Consider the following 27084-nt stretch of genomic DNA (forward strand, 5'->3'; position numbering starts at 1 on the left):
GGCCACCCTAGAGACCACGTTTTGGAACCCCACCCTGTGTACGGGAGGTTGCCATGGAGAGGGGAGGAGCACCAGCAGTGGCAGAACTGACTCTAAACCTTGATGACATCATCTAGGCTCTGAGAGCCAGGAAGAAAACCTGCTGCCAGGGTTAACAAATATAACAAGCCCTGTAAACCACCACCCCTCCACACACACACACCTTACCCCACTCTCCTAGCCTCGGCACGGCAGACGTTTAAGCAAAACAGCACCCCCTACTGTTGAGATCTGCACACTACATGTGTTACAACGATAATGTCCACAAGATGGCGCTCTCGTTCAACAATTACTGTAGTTCAGCAAACTACTCCCGAATCACAGTAGAGGTAGTGTCCGCCTAGTTCTGGTTCATCTGCTCGGAATTTCTGCTGACTCTATTACATCTTCAGTGCGTAACATGTTTTTATTTAACTTTGTCTCTTAATTCCTGATATTCTTCCAATGATGTTGTGGACTCATTAGTTTTATTTTTTTAAACAAATTGATCTTCCTACTAGTTTTCACAAATATTTTAGTACTTCTATGTGTTTCTAATTTCCATGAGGTTTTTTGGAGTGGAGACTGCCAAAACATTTTCCAGTCAAACTCATTTTAAGTGGTTGGCCACTGCCTATACATTGATAAGGGTTTTAACTAACTGACTTGTAACTTTAGTCAGGCTGTTTGGACCTGCAGTGACTTTTGGTAATCCTCTTTTTATCATTAGAACGTAAGAACAAAGAACATTAAAGTTACCTTCAACAATGTTACCTTCCTGGGCTACGCAGCGTTTGCAGTGCAGTGTATGGATTTTGATGGGAGAACTCGTGTGGATGAGAAGCAGATCATTGAATTCGTTCCAGAACTTTTTAGGGCGTCTCTTTTGGTCACTAAGTGATTCTTAGTAGCATAAGACAACCTGTACAGACATTATTGTGTTGTTGAACTGTCCAGATCCTGTCTATGTGGTGAACTGAACTGTAGTTTAGGTGTGTTGCTGCTTGGCTCATCAAGTTGGGTGTGATTATCGAAGACACAATTCCTGAGTATAATTTCAGTACAGTCTTTCTGGATGTGAGCTTGTTGTTTCAACATGGTCACTCACAAATACACACAATCAAACTGTCCCTGTCGGTCCAAAAGTGTAGCATTCCTGAAATGGACTATAATTAACAACATTGACATTTTGATTTACTCTTTTTTTTCCATTGGTTTGTTGTTTTCTAAAACTGCAGTTTGAATACCTCTGTTTTTCTTCATATGTTAATCTCTTCTTGTAAACTAAAGATGTTGATGATTTAATGTAAAGTGTACAATTGAAAGCAATAAAGAGTGTATTTTGATTCAACATGTTTGCTGTTTGATTGTGAGAGGGGAAACTGCACTAAACCTCTGATCATTATGGTTGAAACTTAACATCGTGTCCGTCGTGTATCATTATGAAGTTGACACTAGGTGGTGCAACTAGCCAGACCAACAATCTCTCTCTCACACACTCACACACACAGATACACACACTCTCTCTCATACACACACTCACTCACTCACTCAAACACACACAGTCTTTCAGTCTGTTTTTCTTTTCTGCTTCTGTGTGTAAGTGTGTGTGTGTGTGTTAGGAAACCATAAGATGCATGATGGAGTTTCACATTCAGAATCATGTAGGAGATCTCTTTCCATTCAAACTAAGGATTTCCTCTCATGCACACACTCACTCGCACACACACAGTCTTTCAGTCTGTTTTTCTTTTCTGCTTGCCTTACCATCTTTAAGCTCCTTAGAAGGTGCACTCTTCATAATTAAGACAGGAGCAGGGAGTACATGATACCCAAATGTCCAAAAAGATCAGCCTGTTTGTAATCCCTCGAGGGTGGCAGTAATACCCCTCTGAGAGAGAGATTAGACCCAGAGTTTACCCTCACACATGAAAAGCAGAGTAAGTGGTAACTCGCAAGTAATCTCAGATTTTGGCCCCCTTGAGCTGTATAAAAGGAGAGCTCATCTCCACCTGTCCTCCATAAAGTTAGCCAGAGCGTAGCACCCTCTCCGTCCAACAGAAACACGGCAAGAACTGAATGGCTTTCCGAAATCAACACGCACCGACCCTATGGTTGCATGTTCAGCAACTGTACTTGGGCTAGGACGGAGGCGCTTTGCCCGACATTGTGCTTTCTCTAAGGGGGTTCAGGCCCTGGGCTCTGTAAAGCGCCTTGAGACAATTGTATTGTTTTGGCGCTACATAAATACAATTGACTTGAATTGAGACGCAAAGGAGAGTATGTTTCATCCTCTGCCCTGTGTAATAGCAGAGCGCAGGGAGCTGATTGATTGGCCTGTGTGCTGACCGCCCCTGGGGGCTTTGCATCATGGGAGAGAAGGCGTCGGGGCCGCCGGTGTGCGTGCAGATCCTGTCTGTGGCGGCGCTGGTGTGCTTCGGACTCTACTGCCTCGTCAAGGCCGTCTCCTTCAGCTTCTTCAACTGGTGGTACATCCTGGGCTTCGCCTGCATCCTGGCCACGGCGCTGGCGTCCTTTCGCATCTACGAGGTGTGCGTCGTCGTGGCGCGCCAGGAGCTGGCCGAGGCCGAGCCCTGTGGACAGGTGCCCTTAGTGTGAGCGCTTGGTTTGGACAGCACCTGTGGAAGTAGGACACTAAGTCTCACTGAGTCTTATTGAACAAAAAAACTATGGAAATGTGGAGGTTATGTCTTGGATATTTCTAGAAGGTGGTGAGGTAACACAGTGTAGTTATTCTAAGGGCAAAGAGAATTACTTGAACTGGATGGGTCTTTTTTGTGAATCTATATCCATCTAATGTGAAGCTAATGTGACTACTGATGAAGTAGGGTTATCAAAGTGATGGATGAACACTGCATCAACTGCAAGGAACTTAATGATGACATACAGTATGAGAAATAAGATCAGGTCTAATCATGTCCTTTAATCTGCCGATCTGTGAAACTGGCCTGTGTGTTAAAAAGAACATGGCCAAGAAATCATTTACAGAACTGTCAGGGTTGCCTCCAGTATAAGCATCAAGGCCGTACTGTACTCTTTCTGTTCATCACACCGCTGGTCTCTTGGGTATGTGTCAGTGAGGTGTTCTTCTCAAAGCCAAAAAGCCTATTTGTGATCAGTCCAATCTACCCGACTGAGAGCTGTACTTGGCTTTGAGGCATTAACAGGCATTAATCCAGTGGATAAGTAGAGCATAGAGTAGAATTCCCAAATGCATTCTCCCCAAGGCCATTAGTGTTATTGAACCACAATTGTAATGAACAATAGTAAACGGTCTGATATTTGGGGATTGAAATGGTGTGTTTTGAGTGCAAGGACCATGACATAGCTATCAATATATTATAGAGAAAGTATGAGCACATCAGTCTTGTGACATGTACTTTATTTTCAATAGTGTGAAATGGAATAGAATGGAATGTCTTACCTTAGAGGCCCAATAAAAGCAAACCTAGACAACGCTTCCTGTCTATTTCTAAATGCTGGTTCTATCTTATGACCACAATATGGACATGCCATGTGAAATGGATCAAATGCATTCCCACACTGCTACATCTGTTCTGTGTAGAGACACTGTCTGCTAGCTCACTGTGGCCCATATGGTACTGTTTAAGGTCTTCACTGTATAGATCATAGATGGGTCCACAGACACCGGTAAATCCAGCCTCTCTGAACCCTCTTGGCTGCTTGAGGGGAGGTAGTCTACATGAACCAAAACTCCACACCTTTTAAAAAAATGAATTGTACTAGGCAGAGAGAATCACACAGGGAGAAGAACGTGAACCGCTTCTCTTCCTGAAGGGGCAGTCACACTTGCTGTCAGTCTTTTCATCGGGTACCAGTGCAGACCCCCACAGCAGCTGGTGGGAGCTCTCCTCAGGTCTCCAAGGCAACAGAAACCTATACATAAAGAAACTGATGAGGGACGAAGCTGCTGGGGTCTCACTGCAGAGGAGGTCCAGTTGTGCATTTGGGGTCTTGACAGTTCAGCGACTAACTGCATATACAAAGAGGGGAGGAATCTGGTCCTCGCCAGGTTCTGGAAGTTCTGTTTCGTTCGCTCGTTAACACTGGAGAGGAGCTGGACATCCTTCATCTCTCTGCTGACGTCTCAGCCCCTGAATCACATCTATCAGTGTACCCCCCCCGGTGGACCAGGGGAGGATGTGCAGTCTGCTGTAAGACTCAGAGGATGGTAATGGATATCCACCAGTACCTACACCGTTCCTCTCTCTCTTACCCTCTTTCTCTCTCTCCCTCTTTCTCTCTCTCCCTCTTTCTCTCTGTCCCTCTCTCTCTCTCCCTCTTTCTCTCTGTCCCTCTTCCTCTCTCTCTCTCTCTCTCTCCCTCTTTCTCTCTGTCCCTCTCTCTCTCCCTCTCTCTCTCCCTCTTTGTCTCTCTCCCTCTCTCTCTCCGTCTTTCTCTCTCTCCCTCTCTCTCTTTCTCTCTCTCCCTCTCTCTCTCTCTCTCTGGTATCCTCCCTGAGCAAAAGGAACCCTGAAACCAGGACCTCTCCTGGGCCACCAGTAATGAGTGCCTGATTGATATCTAATGCTGTGTAAATTACATTAGCGATTTGGGATGCAGGGATCAGACTGAATGGATGAGTTGAGGTACTACTGCAGGACAAAGAGGTCTTTGTTATGGCCATGGAAGTTTTTTTGTGTGCTTTGATTGCAAAGGTCTGTGAGACATTTTGTAGAGAACGTGTTCAAAAGGTTATTCTTCTTGACGTACTACAGTAGTGTTGGGTTGGTATAGTCTGATAATCGCGTGTGAATTGTAGTTATGATATACTGCTATATAAGATATATATAAGATATCTTGTTTGGGTTTCAAGAAGACACAAGGACTTGCAGCCGCTGCTTCTGCATTCATTAAAATCCAAATTAGTTTATTATAATAAAAAATAAATCATAACTAATTAACTAATAAAATGCTATTATATATCATTAGACGCTTTGGGCCATGGCTTTTTTACCACAGTGCACCAATTTCTGCTACCAATTTCTGTTTCTGAGCCTCCAAGTATTGCATGGTAGGTTCTGGTGGATAACCGTGGTAACGGGGTACGTAATGGATTGGATCAGGACCGAAACACTCCTCAAAGACGTCACTGTTGGTGGTGTTCACGCTGTAGTTCAGAGACTCGATGGCCATCCATCGCACAGGTAACCTGACCGCCATCTCATCTTTTATCCCCTACATACAGATCAACCTGACTGCTACCTGACCGCCATGTGGTCCATTATCCCCCACATGAAGATCAAGCTGACTACTTCAGGAACGCACACAGCATATGAAAAACAATAGATTTTTTTATTTATGTTTTTATTTGTGGAAACTTCAAGCTAATCATATAAAACAAAAGTGGCTATTTACAGTTGACCTCAGGTCTTCTGTTCGAAAACAGATAGAAAAACAAGTTCCAGCTGTGTTACTCACACGTTTACACCCACTCTGACATCAATCGAAGCGATTTACAATGGCGGACATTCATATAAAAAAAACGACTGGTTGGATACATCCCGTTAACATTTCATAATATTTCAAACATGAGTACACAATGTGTGCAAAATTGTAGTCCATCCATCCCTTTTAAAAGGATTGATTAAACCTTGTTTTCACTGTTTATACATATCCAGCGTGAGTGAAGTAACAGGTACAGGATACATGTCCCATGGAACTGTAGAAAGATACTCCTTGTGTGTGTGTGTGTATAGCACATCATCAAGATCATCCAGCTTCTTCCGCAGAGCAGTCAATGCCTGCATAGGTGAACTTCTCATACAGCGTGGTGTTCACATACGTCTGCGAGGGAAGAGGGAACAACCACCAGTGTGAGGAAAGTCAAGCACCAGTTAACACTCATACACACACACAGATCTGATACCGTTCATTTTCTCTCTAGCAGTGTAATTTGTGTTGGGTCAGGTAAGAGGATGTGTTGGGGCAGGTAAGAGGGTGTGTTGGGGCAGGTAAGAGGATGTGTTGGGGCAGGTAAGAGGGTGTGTTGGGGCAGGTAAGAGGATGTGTTGGGGCAGGTAAGAGGATGTGTTGGGGCAGGTGTGTTGGGGCAGGTAAGAGGATGTGTTGGGGCAGGTAAGAGGATGTGTTGGGGCAGGTAAGAGGGTGTGTTGGGGCAGGTAAGAGGATGTGTTGGGGCAGGTAAGATGGTGTGTTGGGGCAGGTAAGAGGGTGTGTTGGGGCAGGTAAGAGGATGTGTTGGGGCAGGTAAGAGGATGTGTTGGGGCAGGTGTGTTGGGGCAGGTAAGAGGATGTGTTGGGGCAGGTAAGAGGGTGTGTTGGGGCAGGTAAGAGGGTGTGTTGGGGCAGGTAAGAGGATGTGTTGGGGCAGGTAAGAGGATGTGTTGGGGCAGGTAAGAGGGTGTGTTGGGGCAGGTAAGAGGGTGTGTTGGGGCAGGTAAGAGGATGTGTTGGGTCAGGTAAGAGGGTGTGTTGGGGCAGGTAAGAGGGTGTGTTGGGTCAGGTAAGTGATGTAAAGGTGGGGATGTGTATCGTACCTTCCTTTCCTCCAGCATGCGATTGAGAGAGACCAGGATCTGAGTGAACGAGGGTCTCTCGTAAGGTTTCTCCCTCCAGCATTGGCGCATCAGGTCAAACCTGAAACACACAGAGAGTGAATGACCAGCTGACATAAGGTCAAACCTGAAACACACACTGAGTGACTGACCAGCTGACATAAGGTCAAACCTGACACACACAGAGGGTGACTGACAGGCTGGCATGGAGGCTGAACATGCATGGATATGCAGAACACCTTACTACAAGGGTTAACACACAAGCACTGTTTGGAGAAAATCAGTACCTATGGAAGAGATGGACTTAATTTGACAGTTATGATGAAAACACTCTTTATTCCTCGGCAGTGATCTACTTACACCTCGTCGTCACAGTTGAGGGGCTTCTCCAGACGGTAGCCCTGCGGAAGCTTCTCATATAGCTCAGCGCAGGTCATCCCGCAGTATGGCGTCCCACCTTATACACACACACAAACACACACACACACACACACACACACACACACACACACACACACACACACACAGAAAACACCACTTGACTGAAAAGGCTTTGGCTGCATTACAACCAAACTATTTATCAAACCTTTGGATTCGGTTTATAGTCGACGAGAACGCTTTCCAGTTATGACTTCACGACATCCAACTTAACGCAATCCCCAAAGTGGGGTGGTTCACCGGGCCAGTTAAAACACAGCCGTGCCATAAGTCACTCAGCAATGTGCTTGTTGGATGACATTCTTCCAATAAATCAGGCAAAAAAGAAGAATTAAGGCGAAAATAGGAAGAGCAAATCGTGGATACATACCCAGGCTAACAATCTCCCAGAGAAGAACTCCGTATGACCACCTGTTGAAGAAAGCACCATAATGAATGTTCGACTTGCTTCGAGTCAACATGTTTAGCGTATTGCATGGTAGGTTCTGGTGGATAACCATGGTAACTAGGTACATAATGGACTGGATCAGAACCAAAACACTCACACGTCACTGTTGGTGGTGTACACGCTGTAGTTCAGAGACTCAATGGCCATCCATCGCACAGGTAACCTGCCCTGTATGGGGTAGACAGCAATGAGATGATCAATATGCTGATCACATGGTGAATATACTAAACACATGATCAATATGATGAGTACATGGTCAATATGCTGATCACATGATCAATATGCTGAGTACAGGGTCAATATGCTGATCACATGATCAATATGCTAATCACATGATCAATATGCTGAGTACATGGTCAATATGCTGATCACATGATCAATATGCTAATCACATGATCAATATGCTGATCACATGATCAATATGCTGATCACATGAGAAACAAGCCTGTGCAGAAAGAGTGCTGTAATTGTGACATCCACACCATGGTCTTCTTCACGTACACCTCCTGGCCTCTGGAGAGCCCAAAGTCTGCGATCTTCGCCACAAAGTTCTCCCCGACAAGAATGTTCCTGGCAGCCAGATCTCTGTGAATAAACTGATCACATCCACGTTATCATTATTTATTATACGGCTCTTCAGAATGTTCCAAAAAGTACCGTTGATTTGAATGGGCCATCCCTACGTCATACCCATACATTAATTCCTGCTAACAGACCGCTGCGAAAAGATAATGACCGCTGTCATGGCAACGGGTTTTGTGCTTCTAATTCACCTCTTTCATCCTACAAAAATAATTCCCTTCAGGACGAAACAACACCCTCCGCTGCGCGTCGGGGTGTTGTTCGTGACCTCCGGACAATACATTATCCCTTACATCTTTTCGACTCGTATGCATGGCACATCATCATCAACAACAAATATATTACTCTCATACAGTAAGTCAGAGCTATACTGAAATCATGCAAGTCAGTGATTCCTTAGCCAATATACTGGTCTGCATGAAGGTCCAGTACAGGTCTGTTGTTTCTCATCTTTAGTATTAGAAAGCAGTTGTTTTTTCATAGGCTTTAGTACTGGTTCACACTCACCTGTGCCTGGCTTAGTGTTAGAATTATAAACGATTCTTTTCTCATGGGCATTAGTATAAGTTCATGGTGTTCAGGATAAGGTGTGGTACAGGTCTCACCCACGTATCACAGAGAAAGCCCCGCTCACCTGTGCCTGGCTCAGGTAGTCCATGCCCCGCGCAACATCGGCAGCGAAGTGAAGCAGCTGCTGGGAGGAGAGAGTGGAGGCGGTGCTGTGGGCGATGGCGAACGCCGGGTCCGTCTCCAGAACCCGGCTCTTCCGCAGGAAGTCCAGCAGGTTGCCATGGGGAGCGAACTCAATGGCCAGGTACAGATAGCCTGCAGAAACACACGGGGATGCCTGTCGTGACTATCAGCCATCAATATGCTGATCACATGATCAATATGCTGATCACATGGTCAATATCCTGATCACATGATCAATATGCTGATCACATAATCAATATGCTGATCATATCATCAACATGCTTAGCACATGATCAATATGCTGATCACATGGTCAATATGCTGATCACATGATCAATATGCTAATCAAAGTGAAGTCCAGCAGGTTGCCGTGAGGAGCAAACTCAATGGCCAGGTACAGGTAGCCTGCAGAAACACAAAGGGATGTCTGTCGTGACTATCAGCCAAACCCGGATGTCAAGAGTCATGTCACAGTTCACGATTAGCTCACCACTCGCACGTAAGAGGTGCATGAGAGACATTTTTACAAGTTAACCAGTCGTGGTTTCAAGGTCGTCTGGGGGTCATTAGCAACATCCTTCACAATATATCTCATACATGATAAATGCCACAGTGCGCTGTATGGACATTTTATGTCATCGCTCATGTCATCAGGGGTGTGTTAAAAGGCCCAGGTGGTGTCTCACAGCATGTGAGAGGAGGAGAAGGAGGAGGAGAGAGAAAGGAGGAGAAGGAGAAGGAGGAGAAGGAGGAGGAGAGAGAAAGGAGGAGAAGGAGAAGGAGGAGAAGGAGGAGGAGGAGGAGGAGAGGTGTAGAGGAGAGAGAGAGGAGGAGGAGGAGAGAGAGAGGTGGAGGAGGAGAAGGAGGAGGAGGAGGAGAAGGAGGAGAGAGAGAGGAGGAGGAGAAGGAGGAGGAGAGAGGTGGAGGAGAGAGAGAGGAGGAGGGGGAGGAGAGAGAGGAAGAGGAGGAGGAGGAGGATAGAGGAGGAGGAGGAGTAGGAGGAGAGAGAGGAGAGCGTTCAGATTTACCCCTGTGTTCACAAGCCCCCAGCAGATTGATGATGTTGGGATGGTGGCCAAGCTTGCAAAGAACCTCCAGCTCCCCGGCGAAGTCCCTGTGGTCATCCTTGGAGGCGTACTCTAAGTAAGTGGCACACACACACACAAAACACACACCATTTATCAGCACTTGTGTTGGTTCTATAGGTCTTTGGAGGTACGCCACTGAGCAGTTATACAAGGAAGGCCTTTTGATTGAGTATCTATATAATGCAGTGGAAATCTACAGAGAAGCCGTCCCTCCACCTCCCATCTCTCACACAGAGGGCCAAGGCTTTGCAAAGATTCTCCATCGCACTTCCCCTGTGATGTATCAGAAGTACAAATTACCAGCTGCTGTTGACCTAACAGCGTATGTTAAAGTTCAAAGGTCAGTGCTGTCTAACTTGCCCCCCGTTTACCTTTCATCCTTTTGATGGCGGCGTCCATTCTCAGCCCGTCCTTCTTGATGCTGGCCTTCAGGACCTGCCCAAAGTTCCCCTCGCCGATGATGTCCTGGAACTTGATGTCGCTCCACACGAGGGCAGGGTAGGCCACGTGCTGGGGCGTGTTCGCTGACTTCTTGGGCATGTTCAGGGACCCCGAGCTGAACTGGACCACCGGCTCCTCTCTCTAAATGGCAGCACAAACGGATGATGGATGGGTGTATCTTGTGCAGTTTACTACCAGAGCTAGAGCATACTTACTTTTCATTAATTTCATTGTTTTGTAGCCATTTGTAGCCCTAAAACCAATTCAGCCTCTGTGTGTGTGTGTGTGTGTGTGTGTGTGTGTGTGTGTGTGAAGGTGTGTGTGTGTACTGTATGTGTGTGTGTGTGTGTGTGTGTGTGTGTGTGTGTGTGTGTGTGTGTGTGTGTGTGAGTGTGTGTGTGTGTGTGTGTGTGTGCATGTGCGTGCTCGTGTGGTGTGTGTTTGTGTGTGTGTGTGTGTGTGTGTGTGTGTGTGTGTGTGTGTGTGTGTGTGTGTGTAAGTGTGAGGCTCACCGCAATGTTCTGGAATGCCTGTACCATCCTCCTCTGGAAGGTGGCACGCTTGAGCTGCAGCACGATGCAGAAGGCGATGAGGATGGTGATGCAGGTCATGCCCGCCGAGCCCAGGATGGCAAAGAACAGCATGTTGCCCTCGCTGCTCCGCCTGTGCAGCCCTGATGCAAAACCAAAAATCAATCAATCAATCAGCCAACCAAATCAATCAATCAATCAATCAATAAATCAACCAACAATACACAAAAGGGTGGAAATTTGGTATCTGTCCTAAATAAAAAGCAATATGCTAATTCTTCTTCGTCTTTCTTTTTTGTTTTATGTGCACAAAAATAAGTTGTACACTGTCATAATCTGACCATGATGGCCATGTTAACATAATGTTGAAAGCTGATAAATCTGCTCTATATTTGTCAAGCTGCAGAGGTGTGGTACGGCGACCACCGTGTGCTCACTGGCGCTCTCCAGCTGTGTGAGGGTCCTGACGTGGACCTGGGGCCTCTCCTGGCTCTCGCCCAGGTTGTTGGTGGCCCAGAGGTCGACCCGGTAGAGCGTGTCCTGCAGGAGACCCCTCAGCTGGAACTGCATGGCCAGCTGGTCCTGCGGCACGGCGATTTCCACCAGCTGCCGCAGGTCCTCCTGCTCCTCCTGGTACAGGATGGTCACCTTGGAGATGGAGTTGCCCTCGCCCAGGGACCAGGTGAGGGTGGCGGAGGTGTCCGTGACGTTGCAGGTGAGGATGTTGAAGGGCGCTGGGGGCAGGTCTGGGGTACAAAATAACAAGTCCAGTAAGTACCCCTACCTCAGCTTCCTTAAAGACTACAAATCCCAATGACAAGTCCAGTAAGTAGCCGTATCTCAGCTTCTTCAAAGACTACAATTCCCACTTTTCTTGTGGCATTATCTGTTGACAAATGTGTGGACCACAACAAGCCTACTTCAAACCAAATGATCTTTTATTGAAATATATAAAGTGAAGTAACACTCCTGCACTCCTGCAACGAAAGGGAGAATTTGAAAGACTACATTTCCCATGAAAGACTACATTTCCCATTAGACTTTTCATCACTCATCATCATCTTACCATTGCTGAGGGTCCAGGCTGACACCGCCGCTCGGGACAAGCCCACTGGCCGGCACTGGACGTCTGTGTTGTCTGAGGTGGAGGTGAGCCAGAGGCGGCACTCGTACTTGTGCCTGGGCTTCAGGCGCCTCAGCCGCAGGCCCGTGGAGTTGACGGTGAGGTGGTGCGTCTGGAGGTTGCTCGGGTCGGAGCTCTGCAGGCACTCCAGCTGGTAGATCCAGTCCTCTTTGGTGGATCGGTTCAGCGGGTCCCAGGACAGGTCCAGAACCGTCTGGCTTAGTGGGACCAGTTTGATACCAGTGGGATAAGAACATTCTGGAACAGAGGGAAGGACTCATGTAAAGAACGTTGGAAAAGAGAGTGTGTGTGTGTGTGGCGTGTGCATACGTTTGTGTGTGTGTGTCTGTGTGTGTATCTGTGTCTCTGTCTGGTTGTAAGAACATGGGGCATCTCTTACCCAGTCTCTGTGTGTGTGTGTGTGTGTTTGTGTGTGTGTGTGTGTGTGTGTGTGTGTGTGTGTGTGTGTGTGTGTGTGTGTGTGTGTGTGTATGTGTGTGTGTGTATGTGCGCACGCCTTACCCAGTATCTGTGTGAAGAAGCTGGCCTCAGGCCCGGGGTAGCCGGTGCCTCCTGCTCCAGTGCGAGCGAGCTGCACAAACGTGGTGTACTCAGTCATGGGCGTCAGGTTCTCCAGCTTCACCTGGGACCCCATCACTGATGATGATCAAGCACACACAGAAACACACACACACACACAAACACACACACACACACACACACACACACACACACACACACACACACACACACACACACACACACACACACACACACACACACACACACACACACACACAAAAAAACAGATTAGGGGAAAGTACAGTCCCAACGCCAACCCTCAGTTTCAACTACATCATTCAGCGTTGCGATTGCGGAAGTGTTAGTTTAAAATGAAGAATCTGCATTTTTGCAACCTTCCCCATATCATTCTATTTTTACTACCGGATGAGCAGGATCTATGGCGCCTGACACGTTTAACAAGGGACAGAAGGGCAGGCATGTCTCAAACAGCACTAAAATGGAAACAGCTCTATGGTCTTGAGGATGACCTTGAGTGCAATGAAGACACGCAGAGATATGCAAAGCAAGCGATCTACACAAGAAGCCAACGTTCTCTGGAAGCAATTATTCTTTTCCTAAAAAACACAAGGCCCTTTCCGGAGGATGACCTCACTGCAATTGTTCTCTGCGCCCATAATAACTTTCAGGACAGAGTCAAAAAAAAAAAAAAAAAAAAAGTCCTCCTCTGAAAAACGTTGAGCTCATCAGATCACTATTTCTGTCCACAGGTTTTAATTCGAGGCGCAATGGAAAACACATCATAAATTGAGCTCCAGCCAGGAACAGTGAGCTAACCTTTAAACTTTGACCTCATAGCTGCAGGATATAAACAGAGTTCTCTCTTGAGTGCACACACACAGACACATACATGGCTACACGCTGCCACCTACCTTCCACCATCCGCCATGATGAGGTGTTCACCTGCCTGTAGACGACCTTGACGGAGGTCACTGGCCCGTCGCCTGAGTAGGGATCCTTGTTCACCTGGACGATGAGGTGGTACGGCCCACTGCCGTTCAGGAAGGGGGGGCTCTGGGGCTGCGGGGGAACTGTAAGAACAGCGACTCATTGAAACTCAACTCCTACGTATATGTGGCTGGATGCCCTGAGAGATAACATATGCATTGGATCTGGCGCTAGAACTAAACTATGTTCCACTCAGTGGGATCCTAAAAGCTACACAAAAGGAAACATGAGATAGATGTGTGGAGGTCAGGTTAAATAACGCTGCACAGTTTGAGAATTAGACCCGTAGGGAAGGCCAAAGCAGACTTATATTGTCAAACCACAGGATACAGATGAACTTAACTGACAAACGCTGGCATTCACATGGCTGGACTGACTTAACACATTTCATTTGGTGCATTTGAACACTAACTAGATCCCTTTGGAGGGGACAGTGTACAACACAGAGCATAGTGCAAGAGGCGCAAAATGTGTTGCTGCACCCCAAGTGAATAGCTAGTTAGTTTATAAGTCATGGAGGACTCTCAAGCCAGACACTGCTATTAAATAACTAACCCTGACCTAAACCAGATTATTCAAGGAAGATCCCTATCGTACCTTTGACGGTCACCAGGAAGTCTTTCTCCACCTGCCCAGCTGTTGTGCTGGCCCGGCACTGCCAACGCCCGGTGTCTGACACCACGATCTTGTCCACTCTGAACATAGAGGTGGTCTGGTCATTCACCGTTTCTGTGTCCAATGCCTGAAAACAAACAAACAAACTTAACATTTGGAGTCTGGAGTGACTGTGGTCATAGATAGGGCGATAATGGTTTACGGTGCGAATCCATGGCAGCGACGCGACCCGCTTCCATCGCTTTGAGTGGGTGTGTACTGTCGACCAAACGATGCCACAGTCCTACAATTTTCAAACCCTCAAAGACGACACCAAACAATCTCATTGGCCGCTGCCAGGAAAAATCGCTCCTCATTTGCATACGTTTCAACATGGTCGAATTTTCATCAGTCGCGTCGCCCTAATCGCTGGTCTACGTCACAATGGATTGGCTCCCGTTGAAATGCATTGGGTTTAGAAATCGCGTCGCTCATAACGGTGTCATGGATTCGCACTGTTAGGATGTAGAGGAGTTGTTTAGCAATTGGAAGGTGGCTAGTTAGATCCCGACTCCTCCTCACCAAGTGTCAAAGTGTCATTAAGCAAGACACTGAACCCAAAACCCATGTGCAGGTTTGCAACTTAAAGTAACCTCTGCCATCAGTGTATGAATGGGTAGATGTCTGAGGCATTCCTCTGTGAAGCGCTTTGAATGATCTATGAGTAGAAAAGCGTTATATAAATCCAGTCCTTTCACCATTCTCTTTTGCCTGACAGAAAACCAACACTGACCCCAAAGGGTTGTTGTAAAGGCGAACACACAGTGTCAAAAGGCTATATAAGTTTACTGCTAACGCAAAACCTTTTCTTGAGTGTCTACGCAGATCGAAAGTGACACCGGCCGCTGTGAGCCCTGTTGTTTTAAACTCTCATAAATACGTATCCTGTGATTGAAGCCGACTGGAGCATCCTGTGTTTTCTAACTCACATGTACAGGTGTCCTGTCGGGTCTGAGCAGGATGATCTCTCCATGCAGCGGAGCTGGAAGACCCCTGGCTGTACAGTTGACCGTATAGATGACTCCAGCATTCAGTTCTGTGTCCCTGAGGTTGCTGACCACCACAGGAGGCTTGTCTGGGGAAAAAAACGACAATCGACAGCATTATGAAAGCTGGTGGACAGGCCTCCTGATGTTTGAGGTGAGAGAGGACATGTGGTCCTGAAAGACGATGCACTTAAGCAGTGACAGTCCAGCACTTCTTTTTCTTTCTATGTCGTTTCCTATTTCTTGAAAAAAAACTTTTAAAAAAAGCAGTATTTATTGTTACACCAGGTTTTATTGCTCTTAGCTTGACTGTTCTCTCCCTTGTACGTCGCTTTGAACAAAAGCGTCTGCTAAATGACTAAATGTAAATGTAAATGAAAGAGAAAAGAGATCCTGTTCCAATACCTTCTCTCTCGCAGCGAGAGCCATGTCTCCCTGGACACACGCAACCCCCGTAACGGTCACATTTTCCTTTCCCTCCGCACTTACACCTCAGTTTACAGTCGGCCCCGTAATAACCTGGTGGACAAGCTGCACACACACAGACACACACACACACACACACACACACACACCACTGAATATATGTTGGCCATTCACAGAGTAAAACGAGATAATGTGTGACTAGGCTGTAAGATCAACTGGGATCCCAGAGCACAAATATATATAGCACACATACACACACTCACACACACACTCACACACACATACACATATACAATAATGTATATGTATTGCTATACCATATGTGTCTGTCACTCACCTTCAGTGCAGTTAAGGCCCCTCCAGCCTGAGGAGCAGGAGCAGCCGTACGGGTCCTGCAGGCAGAACACCATGGACTGGCAGTTCCCATTCATGCACCTCTCTTTACAGGTCCGCCCAAATCGGCCCTCGCCACAAACTGTTCAGTGGAGAATTATGGGATGTCATTCATGTTTAACCTTCTGGACATCACAAGGATGTTGGGCCTACATGATGCAGTGTAACCACTTTGAACTGCTATTCTTTATTAACATTAGTAAACTGGGTACTATGTTTTTAACCAGCAATAAAAACTGTACTGGTGTTACCAGACAGGTAAAATACACGTTTCAATAAAGTTTAACCATGCTGTTTTATATCATGTGTAGTCATTGTCCGTGTCTGAGCACAGTTAAGTTTGATTTAGTACCTATTTCACAGTTGGAGCCCTTGAACCCTGGAGGACAAACACACTGCCCGGTCTCATCATGGCACACGCCTCCATTGGCACATTCCGGGCAGCTTCTGGAACATTCTGCACCCCACATTTGTGCTCTGCATTCTGGGATTCCATTGGAGCATCAAAGCATCAGAAGATAAACATGTGAGAGATCCAAGCGGTCAGACATCTGAGATAGCTGGCATCAGTATCGCCTGACTGTGGTCAGGACCCCTGTGTTAAACCAGACCGTGAGGGAGTCGAGAGGAATGGACTTTTATCCACCCAAACTTGAGTAAATAGATATTTTGGACCCAGAACTGTCCATTTACCGTAAAACCACAACTGAACATCATCTATCCTGAGGTCGACAGTAACACCAGGTCATGAGCTTAAAGTCGTGAGATGCTATCACGACTCCACAGGATTCAATTTTCCAAACCAAACTATTAGTCATGCATTTATCAGTTAGCCACAGGGTATTTATCTGAGTTTATTTAAGGCCATTGTGTGCCTGGCCATTGTGAACACTGGTGTTATGCGATTACTTAGAAATAAACGAAGTTGAAAACTAAACACTCTTGAGGGGTACTCTCACGTCAGTCCTGCCAGAACACATTCACTTAGGTCTACGTGCAGTATGGGAACTGCAAAGTGGAATACCAGGCGATACAGGACAATTTACAATTTGGTGCCAACTTAGAAAATAGGACTTATTGTCTGAACTGACGTCCGTCCTTGCCTAACCAGATCCCAAACGCTGCAGGATGGCTGATGACACCTAACAGCAGTGTGAGATGTGCCAGAATGAAGGGTACACTAACTTCTTACTATCAGCCTGGTGACCCCGGCAGTGATGTCTAAATCGCCAATGTATCTGGCTCTGTAGAGCCCAGCGTCGTCCACCGTCGCTGACACGATGGGGTACTGCAGCGTGTCGAAAATCTCATGCTTTGGCAGGGAGTGAAGAAATGTTCCTGAAAAATATAGAAAAAAATACATTCACACAATCTCTCAATTCACACAGTTGCGGATTACAGGTTTTGATTGACCCTATGACCTGTGTGTTTGATACTGGGAGCAATTCATAATATCAGACAAAGGTAACAGCTTCACACACATTGGTAAATACAACTGACCATCAATAGTCATGAAAAAACACACATGGTTAGGATGCCATCAATTGATCAAAGTCACAGATTATCATCTTCCCCAAAATTACTTTATGTACTTCTGTTCTTCTCCACCATTCCTACCATTCTTATAGATGACTGGATCCATTTGCAGCACTTTCTTCCGCACGTAAGATATGTTGATAAACTCTCCGAGGCTGGCTGTGACTGTAAGCGACTCTGGAAGGAAGGCAGCTGTGGGCCAGAATAAAAATAGGCTTCAGTCCACTTTACTCCCGCTAAGAGTGAGATCAAAACGCAACTGTGCACTTACTAAACGAAGACAAATAGAGTGAAACACAAGAAAACAAATGAATGGGAGTATTTGCTGCAGTTTCACCCATCCAGGAAGGCCTAGGCAAACAAACTCTTTTGACAGGAAGTCAAAGCCTATTGAAGTTCAACATCCCAGCCTACCCCTCCTCTCCTTCATCTATTTGTGCATACGAGGCAGGGGAGGACTCCCCTCAGACTAAGCATAACAACTTATGCCGCCAAAAACTGACACTGTGTCAGAAATCATTTCTCATGCTCTCACCGCCGCGATGCAAAAGAAGGGAGGACCATGTCCACTCCACTCCGTGAGTAAGTGCAATGCAGAGTCGTTGCTTCAAAGGCTCTCAATGGCTTCAAAGCATCTCACTCACTCTTCACAACTCTGGGCAGCATGTGGAGGATTAAATAACAAAAGCTTGTATTTTTTTTTCTGGATTCATTTTTTCTGGATCTGTCATGTACAGCTCTAGGTGCAGTGGGCGTGTACCCACATTTGCCACTACAGAAGGCAAACAAGCTGTGCGTTTTTGGGGAATTTGTTGAGTGGCACTTTTCAAATGTCTCTACCTTCATTCAGCATCTTGTAGGTGTAAATCTTGCTGGCGTCGGCAGTGCTTTTAAAACGGCAGTAGTAGGAGCCAAAAATGCCATTGCGATTGGTCCAATCGATCTTGGTGGCGGAGCGGTACCGCGTGTCCGGCGTGTTGGTGAGCGTGGGCGGGTGGGGGTGCACGTGGTGGGTGTCGCGGTTCACGGTGAGGGAGGCGGTGGAGGTCCAGTCACTGCTCACGCACAACAGGGAGGAGTTCGTGGAGGTGACCACAGGGTCTGGGTTGATCAGGGTCAGATCCGCTATATCTGAGGCACTGCCTGTGGAAGACAGAGGGTAGAGATACAAAGACAGAGTGGGAGATTTGCTAAGGATGCCTGTTGAAGAAAACATGTATGTAAGACCCTTGGAAATTCACATCAATCACCATCACACTAGATCTGGCTCAAGGGTTTGTGTTTGCTGACCAGATGATGAGTATTAAACTCTTGATCCCAGACTTGGCTGTAACAAATAATCATTGTTTACCAAAATAAGCGTTTGCTGAAGTGTTTGTCCTCCACTAATTATCAATAACTCATACAAGCATAAACTATTTCAGTCGGACACTGAACCTAGCTAATATGTGCAACACCATCAGGCCCGTAGCAGCTCCAGCAGCTGTGTGTATGTATGTGTGTGTGTGTGTGGGGCCCGTGGGCCTGTCGTTCTCTCTGGAGCATCATGTGGCTAGAACAATAACCGCCTCTGATTTATGTGCTCCACTAATGGACTTTATGGGACCCCGAGCTTACTGCATGCTAAGCCCATGCGTCTAGGTCTGGCAGAGCGCGAGGGGCTAGCGTAATGCCTTGTGTAAACACAGACACATGCGGGGTCAGGTTCTTATTCTCCTCCTGTGCGCAGAGAATCCCACTTCAATATGGTGATGGATTTTCACACTTGAGTTGAAGTCAGTCATTTCATCAGTTATGTTCTGGCTAGAAGAAGGGTAAGATATGCATCATACTTCTCAACGTCAGTGTCAGACCTCGGAGACATGGCAGACCTTTCTAAAGTCATAACATCTGACTATAGATTATTATAAAACAATTGGGTTCTATCGCGTTATTTAGCTGTTTCTGATTGGACGAGAGACGTTCCATGCTATAGATTATCCGAGAACAACCCAACAGGGACTTTGCACAGCTAATAATAAATCACTCCGCGATGAAACCTCAGTGGCTAAGGCCGAAAACCACCCGTGGGATTATCCCTTACCTACCCCACTCCCACTCGTGCTTATTGCTTAAGTATCTTCCTATCGTTATACCGCAGGCTTAATGTGGTGATAAAGTCTGAAACAAGACCAGAAAGCACTAGTAATCACGTCAAATGAAAAGATTCTTTCTTTCTTTATTCTTTCTTTATTTCAAGGATAGCCCCTTGAGATGTACCATCTCATTTTCGAGGGGGTCCTTCCAGTATTAACAAACAATACAAAGATAGTCGGGAGTAAGTACTACACATAATTCTTACACATAAACACAGAGACAAACACAAACAGACGTACACAACCATGCGCACAAAAGACTGAACCCAAGTAGCTCTTCCCAAAAGACAGAGCTTCTTTCAGAGTTCCTCTTCCCGTGATTGATGATGTAACGGTCATTAACGAATGATGAAGGGTTTGTTTACAGTGCAGCTTGGGAGGAAAGAAGATTACATTACCAAGGGGCCTGTCAAGTCCCAGTTTGAACCCTCATCCAGCGTGAAAGCTCCACGTTTATTTTCTTCGTCTTTTGTTGTTTCAAATAGTGAGTCATAAGAAATCCTTCCCCGTTTTCTTCCAGTGGATCAATTACATTAGACGAGCAAGATGCTGTTCCTCTCCAATCAGCAGGGTCAACACACAGGAAAACAAGAGCGAGAAGGTTTACACAGGCAAATACGTTGTTTGTTTCCACTATGCCCGCAGGGTACGTGAGGAGTTGAGGAGGAGAGTAGATTGGGGACGGAGATGTTTTGGATTAAGGGCGAGTTTAAGGTAAGGTGAGCGCTGTTTACCGTAGCGCCAGTCGTAAAGTGCAGACGCCCCGTGGCTTAGGGACCCTCCAGTCAGGTTAATCTTTTCCTGCCTTCCTCAGTGAATGATGAGTGTGTCAGAGCAATGGAGTCGATGCATAGTGAAGTGCTGGTATTACACCGTCCCTCCTCTGCAGGGGGTGTGTGTGCGTGTGTGTTTGTGTGTGTGTGTGTGTGTGTGTGTGTGTGTGTGTGTGTGTGTGTGTGTGTGTGTGTGCGTGTGCGTGTGTGTGTGTGTGTGCACGCACCATAGTGCCCAGCCTGGGGTCAGCGCGCTCCCCAGCGTACAAAGCACACGCCGTACACACACACACAGTCGTGATCTCTTCCATATGCCTGCGCGGCTTTCACACCCGAGCCCCTCGCACTCGACCACCTATCTGTCACAAATCAGGCTTCAAACGGCCCCATACCTACACAAGAAAACAAGATCATCTCACATCTCCCCCTCAGCCCCTGGCTTCCCTACTGATCTCCATAATGCAGGCGGATGCCCACCACTGGTTCTTGGAGACGGATGAAGGCACACTGCCACCAGATGATTTAGTGGAAGTCAAATCAAAGGTGTCAGTGCCGTATGAACACATTAGCGTGGTGTTTTTTACGTGCAAGACCAATAGCACATGCTAGCCGCGTCCGCCCTCCGCATGTGCAACATATTGACTCGCTCAGAGAGGGCGGCCAGTGGGGCCGTTTGGCAACCTGACAGCAATTGAATGCAGGTGTGCACGAACTCCATGGGATGAATAGGAGTTTGATTAGTTCCATGCCTGGAGGAGGTGGGTGGGGTGGGTGGGGTGGGGGGGGTTCGGGGGCGGGGGCTTAAGAGTCACAAGAGATACAATATGTTTCTGTCCAAAGTCAGCGATTTATATGCGACACGGTAGATTTAGGCTGGTGCCATTTTACCCATATCTTGCATCCAGTGTCTGGACGCAGTAACAGGCCTCAGCGCCTTCAGTTTCCTTTAAGGTCATATTTCATTACAACCTCCCGGTCCAAGGTGATGGTGATCGGCCAATACATTCTCCGTGCCCAAAGAGATATAACCTTGGCCAGCGCTATCCAAAACAAACACACTTTGATTTGGGTTTCTAGAGAATGCAAAGACCATATCAAAAAAGCTTTCTTCACTTTTCACTCTCAGCATTCCTCTCATATTTCTGATTGATTCCTTGGCCATTGTCTTTCGCTGTTCTGTGGTTTTCAGGCAAAAACTCAAATCCATTCGTTACAGTCCGTTTCATGCTAAATCAATCTTAGGCCGCAACAAATTCTTTACCCTACCACTTTTTCAATATTGAGTCATGTAAAACCGATTATTATTATTATTATTATTGATAATAATAATAATAATAATTATAATGGATTTTATTTATAGCACACTTTAAAATACAAAGAAGTCTCAAGGTGATTAATGTGTCTCCAGTAGTCCACAGATTCAAGAGTCTCCAAACAGCTTCAGCTCTCTGAACAACTTCTGTTGCCGTGCTGGTCTTGTGTAAGACTTAACGGAGAGTCTGGCTCCTACTCAACCCCTTCTGTTGTAATAGTATACCCAATTATAATTACTATTTGTGCTATTTTTTTTATCAGGCACAATGAGAGGTCTGATGGCAATAGGTGATTAGTGTTAAAAGGGCCATGGGGAAACCTCACCCAAGTATTGTTGTAATAAGAATAGTCCAGAACAAGTTTCAAAGAGGGGTGTAGGTCTCTGAAAAGAACGCCAAAAAAAAGTGAACAATAAGAACTCTAATATTGAAAAACAATTTAAAATGCTATTTATGGACTGCAGGGCAGATTGATATTTGGGGGGGGGGAAAGGTTTGGTGAAGGTCAGCAACATGCGTGCCCTCTGCTGTCATCGAGAGTTGGCCATTATTTCAGAGTTGCGGTGAACTGGGGCACGAATAAACAAAGTGAGATACACAACGTCAAAAAGACAGAACATGCCTGGAATGCTGTGTGCAGCGATTTATGTGACTGCAGCACTGGGAATTACTCAATTTACACATGCAAACATTTAGCCTGCTTTCAACATTTGATCCAATCAAGAGACGTCAAGAGAGATGTTTGCGGGCGATGCAAATCCAGCATTCCTGGAGAAACTGACTAAACTGCCCTGGAGTAGTGCTTGGATGAAGACTAATTGTATCGTGCAGTTTTATGGCTGCTAAATAAGCAAGGCATCTTAAATAAACAAGTTGAGTGCACACAGAGGGATTTCACTATGGAGGACAGTTTTTCTGCCTGCTCAGACAATCATCTGATAAAATGTCAAATAAGTGCTGCACTCTGCGTCAGACCAGGCTCACTAAGCCCACAAATAGCATACACACTGAAATTCCAACTGGATCCTCATTCGAAAGTAAAGATGTGGCCATTTTAAAAGCAAACAATAATGACTCCGAATGTGACCCCTGCAGACGTGTATAAACACAGTTGGCCGTTCTCTCAGTGCATTCACGAGGAACCTCATTTCTGACTGCTCAAGTATGAGATATTCTGTACTCTTGTCGAGACCAAACTCGGCAAACATTTGTCAGCTACAGGTGGTGCAGCTCAACGTCTCTACTCTGCAGATGCTCAAAACCCTTTGGCCCAAAAGCATATTTCATTCTAAACAGACGGCACACCCCTGCATGGGCGACACGAGTCAAGCTTATCTTGAAGAAAAAGCAACACGGAAAAATATGAAGGCATTTCCTATACTCCTTTTTCGCTGCTGGATTGGCTGCGGATGGCTGCTGTGAACTTGCTGGACCTGGTGGGTCATAAATAAAATTGGGGTTAATCGAGTGGGGGGGGGGGGCGTTGCTGGACACTGGGCTTGATTCAACCCTCCTCCAAAGCCAGCTGAACAGCAACGTCAAGATGACAAATTGCTCCTTACTCTTATCTGTGAAAGTTAGTAGTTAAGCCCCCCCGCTAAAGATATAGTGTTGCCCCAACAAGGGTCTGGAAAGCGCAGTCGGGGTTTTCTTTGTTGCTGTTGTAGCTGATTGTAAGCACAGAGGGTGGATCACGTAGGACGGAACAGTTGGCGTGCCCTGGCAAAAACAGTACAGCATTGCAAGTGTTGTGTTGCTCTACGGGTTTACTGGACTGAAGGCCAAGAGAGGCCAAGAGATTAAACTCATCCATTAACATGACGGAGAGAATGTGTCGACCTCACCCAATCTCCTGCCTGGGATGAGAGGAATGTAACGGACCTCATCAGAAAAACCATCAACAACGTCCGTGAATTTATGGACCTCAACATCCCTTCAAGGGCCAGAACAATATGTGCCGGCCTTTGACACATGATGTAATGAGCAAATGATGAGTTTGCGAAAGAGATGCCTGATTTATGTATTGGATATACAAGTGAATTATGATTGAGCAACCGGCTACGGCTACACAGGCCTTCAAACATACACATACTGTATTTTAATCATCACCACAGGGATTAATCACTTCAGAAGCATTTTAATGGTGCGGGAGCAGAGCCAAAAGTGCTCCCCCTTCTTCTCGACTCATACACACCCTCAATTACACTGTTATTGCAATGATCAATGCTATCAGCCCCAATCAGTTGATAAACAGAGATTACTTAATGAGTCTTTATATGCTGACGAATAGGATTGTTCTCTAATCGGACGGCCATCTTAAACAGGCCAGCGTCGGTCCTTTCCCCTTCCAGTAAACCAGGCCATCCTATGCATTGTTTTCACGAGTTGATTAAAAGAGGCGACAGAGCGCGGCTATTTTTTATTTTGCCGACAAGGGAGTTTGTAGTTGGCAGTCCGAGAACAGGGGTGTGGGACCATGAACTAATTTGTGTGTCGAGAGAGAGAAGGACAGAGGGTCAGTGAGCCAGAGAGAGAGAGAGAGAGAGGGTGGGTGTGTTTAGGTGGAGAGGAAACCGTTCACCGTTCCAGCTCTTGCTTGACAGGATTATTTCATTAATTCCAGTGTGTTAAGTAACTGGAGCCACTGGTACATAAAGCTCCCTCAGCCCTGGCCATATGGTTTTCATATTAATGCAGATGGTTTATTCCTTAATTTTTTTCCCCCCTCAAACATATTCTTCTCCCTCCCTCTTTTGCCTTGATAGACACATCAGACATCATCAGAGCGATAAAGCCGAGGTTCATAAACGAGTGCTTAAGAGCCAAGGGGGGAAAGTCATTCTAGGAAGCCAGACTTGATTAATGAACGCCCGAGATGGGAGTTTAAAGACCTCACAAATGACAAGACCACATATAAAATCGTTCCCTCATTTGCAGGAATTTTTATAGTGCAAGGGGCTTGAACACACTTAACACTCAGAGACCCATAACCACGGAGCTGGAACCTGAGGAACCTCACTGCAAGCGTGACTCAAACAAGCCTGCAAGCATTTACACACTGACCTACTAATCAAAACGGTGACAGTCACAAATGGTGCACCATCATTATTGGAGCAGATATAGTTATAGATAAAGGGAACGGTCATGTATTAATCAACAGGGACGTGTGGCTCCCAGCCCATGGCTCCTCATACATTTCCAAAGCTTGGTTGTTCAATCCATCCCAACATCAGAGTCCACATGTGGCCCTTACTGTGAATTAATTCAGTGAACACTCACACACAGTACACACACACACACACACACACACACACACACACACACACACACGACACACACACACAAACACACACACACACACACACACACACACACACACACACACACACACACACACACACAACACACAAACATACACACACAAACACACACACACAACCCACCCCCCTGCATGGGCAGCTTTAAGTTTCCAGCACTCTGGAATATATCACAGCAAAGCCCCCTTCCAAGGAGGGCACAATCCTCCCTTCTAAACACGTAGACATCTCCAGCTCTGTGTGCCAATTACCTCTCAGCCTAATGCACTGCAAGCTGTTGTGCCAGAGGCTGCCAAGTAAGGAGATTTCACACCCGTGTCTCAATGAAAAGACAGTATATCTGGAGGACAGTAAATCTGGAAATACCTTGTAATGTCCGACTAGTGCAGCAGGCTATATAACCTGGTGTTGCTGATTCTTATGACTTGAGTAACACACATGCTGAGTGTTACGTGAGTGCTGGCTGTCATAGTGATGTCGTGTTTTGCCTGAGGCAGCAGAGAACAAACTTTCTTCGATACTTGGGCGCGCCTGTTTTGGAGAGGTTCTGAGTGTTTCCTTCAAAGCACATCAACCCAACACAACACCAGTGCCAAGATGGCTGGGGTATCTATAATTCACTCCAAATGTTTATTGACAGATCATGGCAATAATATTAATGGCACACACAATAAATGTTGATAAAGCCCTGTGATATTACATATGCGCCTAATTAATTAACACTGTGAACAACTGAAAACACATGATTTAATCTATTTAGAAAAAGAGAACACACAACATAAAATGTAATGCCCTGCAATAAATCCAATTGCTCAGAAATTAAAAAGGAGTTTTTATCTGGAGCTATAGACATTCTCTTAAAGAACGCAACTTTCATCAGAGAAGGCAGTCCAAGGACAAAGAGAAGGAATCTTAAATATGTTAGTGGTCAGTTTTACCGGGGCCAAGAGGATGCTAAAACATTCAACGGAACTATTTCCCAACAGAACTCGGCATGATGCAAATCTGACATTTGGAGGACATCAGGGTTGAAGGCTTCTCTCTGTGCCTCTCACAGCTTGTCTTCAACATTCAATTAAATAATAGAATACTGAAACATTCAACACTTAGACAAGATTCATCACGTCTGTCATGAATTGCTTTCAAGGTGGACAACAATATGGACCATACATTTAGAGAGGAAATTTAGAATACGTTTTAAAGATTCAGAACTCAGAATCAACATTCTGCTGAAGACAGATTTTACAGTCAAGTACAGTACTTGTAATCAGAATTTATTTGTTTCAATCTGTCACGGCCATTTCTCACTATTACACATCTCACCTAATACATAGACAACACAACTGAGATACACATTATGTTATACTGGCATTTACAATCCACCCGCTATCATTCTTCATGGCTCACTAACTCAAAGGTTACTCCCATATGGATCACTCACAATCAAATCACCATCTTATAACATCCCTAATCAATATCTATAATCAATACCTAGATAATTGACCATCGTGCCTCCACACGACAAAGACAACGGCTGGCGTACTTACCTGAGGAGATCCAGCAGAGCAGACCCAGGGTGAGGGAGGAGAGCTGACGCATGTTCCCCCAGCCGCAGGCCTGGGTCTGGGCACGGGAGAGGAGGCGAAGCTGGCTGTACATCCACAGAGAGGGGCTACACACTGGGCTACGGCTCCACACAGGGTTCAAACCCCCAGACGGGTGTCAGAAAAGCCCTTCCATACACATCTCGGCACTCAGTCTGAAGCTCTAAACTCTCTCCCTCCCTCCCTTTCTCTCTCGCTCTCTCTCTTTCTTGCTGCCGATCTCTCTGGCTTCCCCTCCCTCTCTCTGTGTTCCCTAACGCCACCCCCCACCCCCCACGCCTCTCTCCTCTGTCCAGGCACTGGGAGTTTAAGTTCCTTTTTCCTGTTTCCTTTTCATGTGAGGATGGGAAAGGCCTCGTCTGAACAATTGCTTGACATTAATTGCGGCTCCTGCGCAGCCCTGCGGGGCGTCTCCTCCCAGGAACCCCTCAGAAGGACTCTCGTCACTCAGGGAGGGGGCCACACAACAACAGAGGTTAGGGGGGCAGAGGGGCAT

At 46.2% G+C, this 27084-nt stretch overlaps 1 protein-coding gene across 1 annotated transcript; it reads right to left on the reverse strand.

The window, feature by feature from the left end:
* Positions 1-5378: 5378 nt before the first annotated feature.
* On the reverse strand, positions 5379-26727 carry tek (TEK tyrosine kinase, endothelial). The gene is made up of 23 exons (XM_080841722.1): positions 26532-26727; positions 18287-18589; positions 17528-17638; positions 17096-17248; positions 16263-16394; positions 15855-15992; positions 15497-15622; positions 15035-15180; positions 14049-14193; positions 13376-13534; positions 12444-12578; positions 11865-12179; positions 11236-11544; positions 10781-10941; positions 10199-10409; positions 9768-9878; positions 8681-8871; positions 7947-8060; positions 7562-7632; positions 7387-7427; positions 6939-7035; positions 6561-6660; positions 5379-5847 (listed from the first exon to the last, which is right to left on the reverse strand). Exons 1-23 carry the CDS (start codon positions 26641-26643, stop codon positions 5773-5775), a joined length of 3456 nt encoding a protein of 1151 aa, XP_080697848.1. The 5' UTR covers positions 26644-26727; the 3' UTR covers positions 5379-5772.
* Between the last annotated feature and the right edge of the window lie 357 nt (positions 26728-27084).

The sequence above is a fragment of the Sprattus sprattus genome (genome assembly GCF_963457725.1).
Source record: "Sprattus sprattus genome assembly, chromosome: 7".
Lineage (NCBI taxonomy): Eukaryota > Metazoa > Chordata > Actinopteri > Clupeiformes > Clupeidae > Sprattus > Sprattus sprattus.

What these genes read in the sequence shown, in the direction of transcription:
- tek (XM_080841722.1), bottom strand. Translation starts at nt 26,643, where the DNA reads ATGTACAGCCAGCTTCGCCTCCTCTCCCGTGCCCAGACCCAGGCCTGC. An exon ending in CGCCATCAAAAGGATGAAAG is followed by an intron (nt 9,879 to 10,198) that starts GTAAACGGGGGG and finishes CCACTTACTTAG; the next exon opens with AGTACGCCTCCAAGGATGAC. An exon ending in ACTACCTGAGCCAGGCACAG is followed by an intron (nt 8,061 to 8,680) that starts GTGAGCGGGGCT and finishes GGATGTGATCAG; the next exon opens with TTTATTCACAGAGATCTGGC.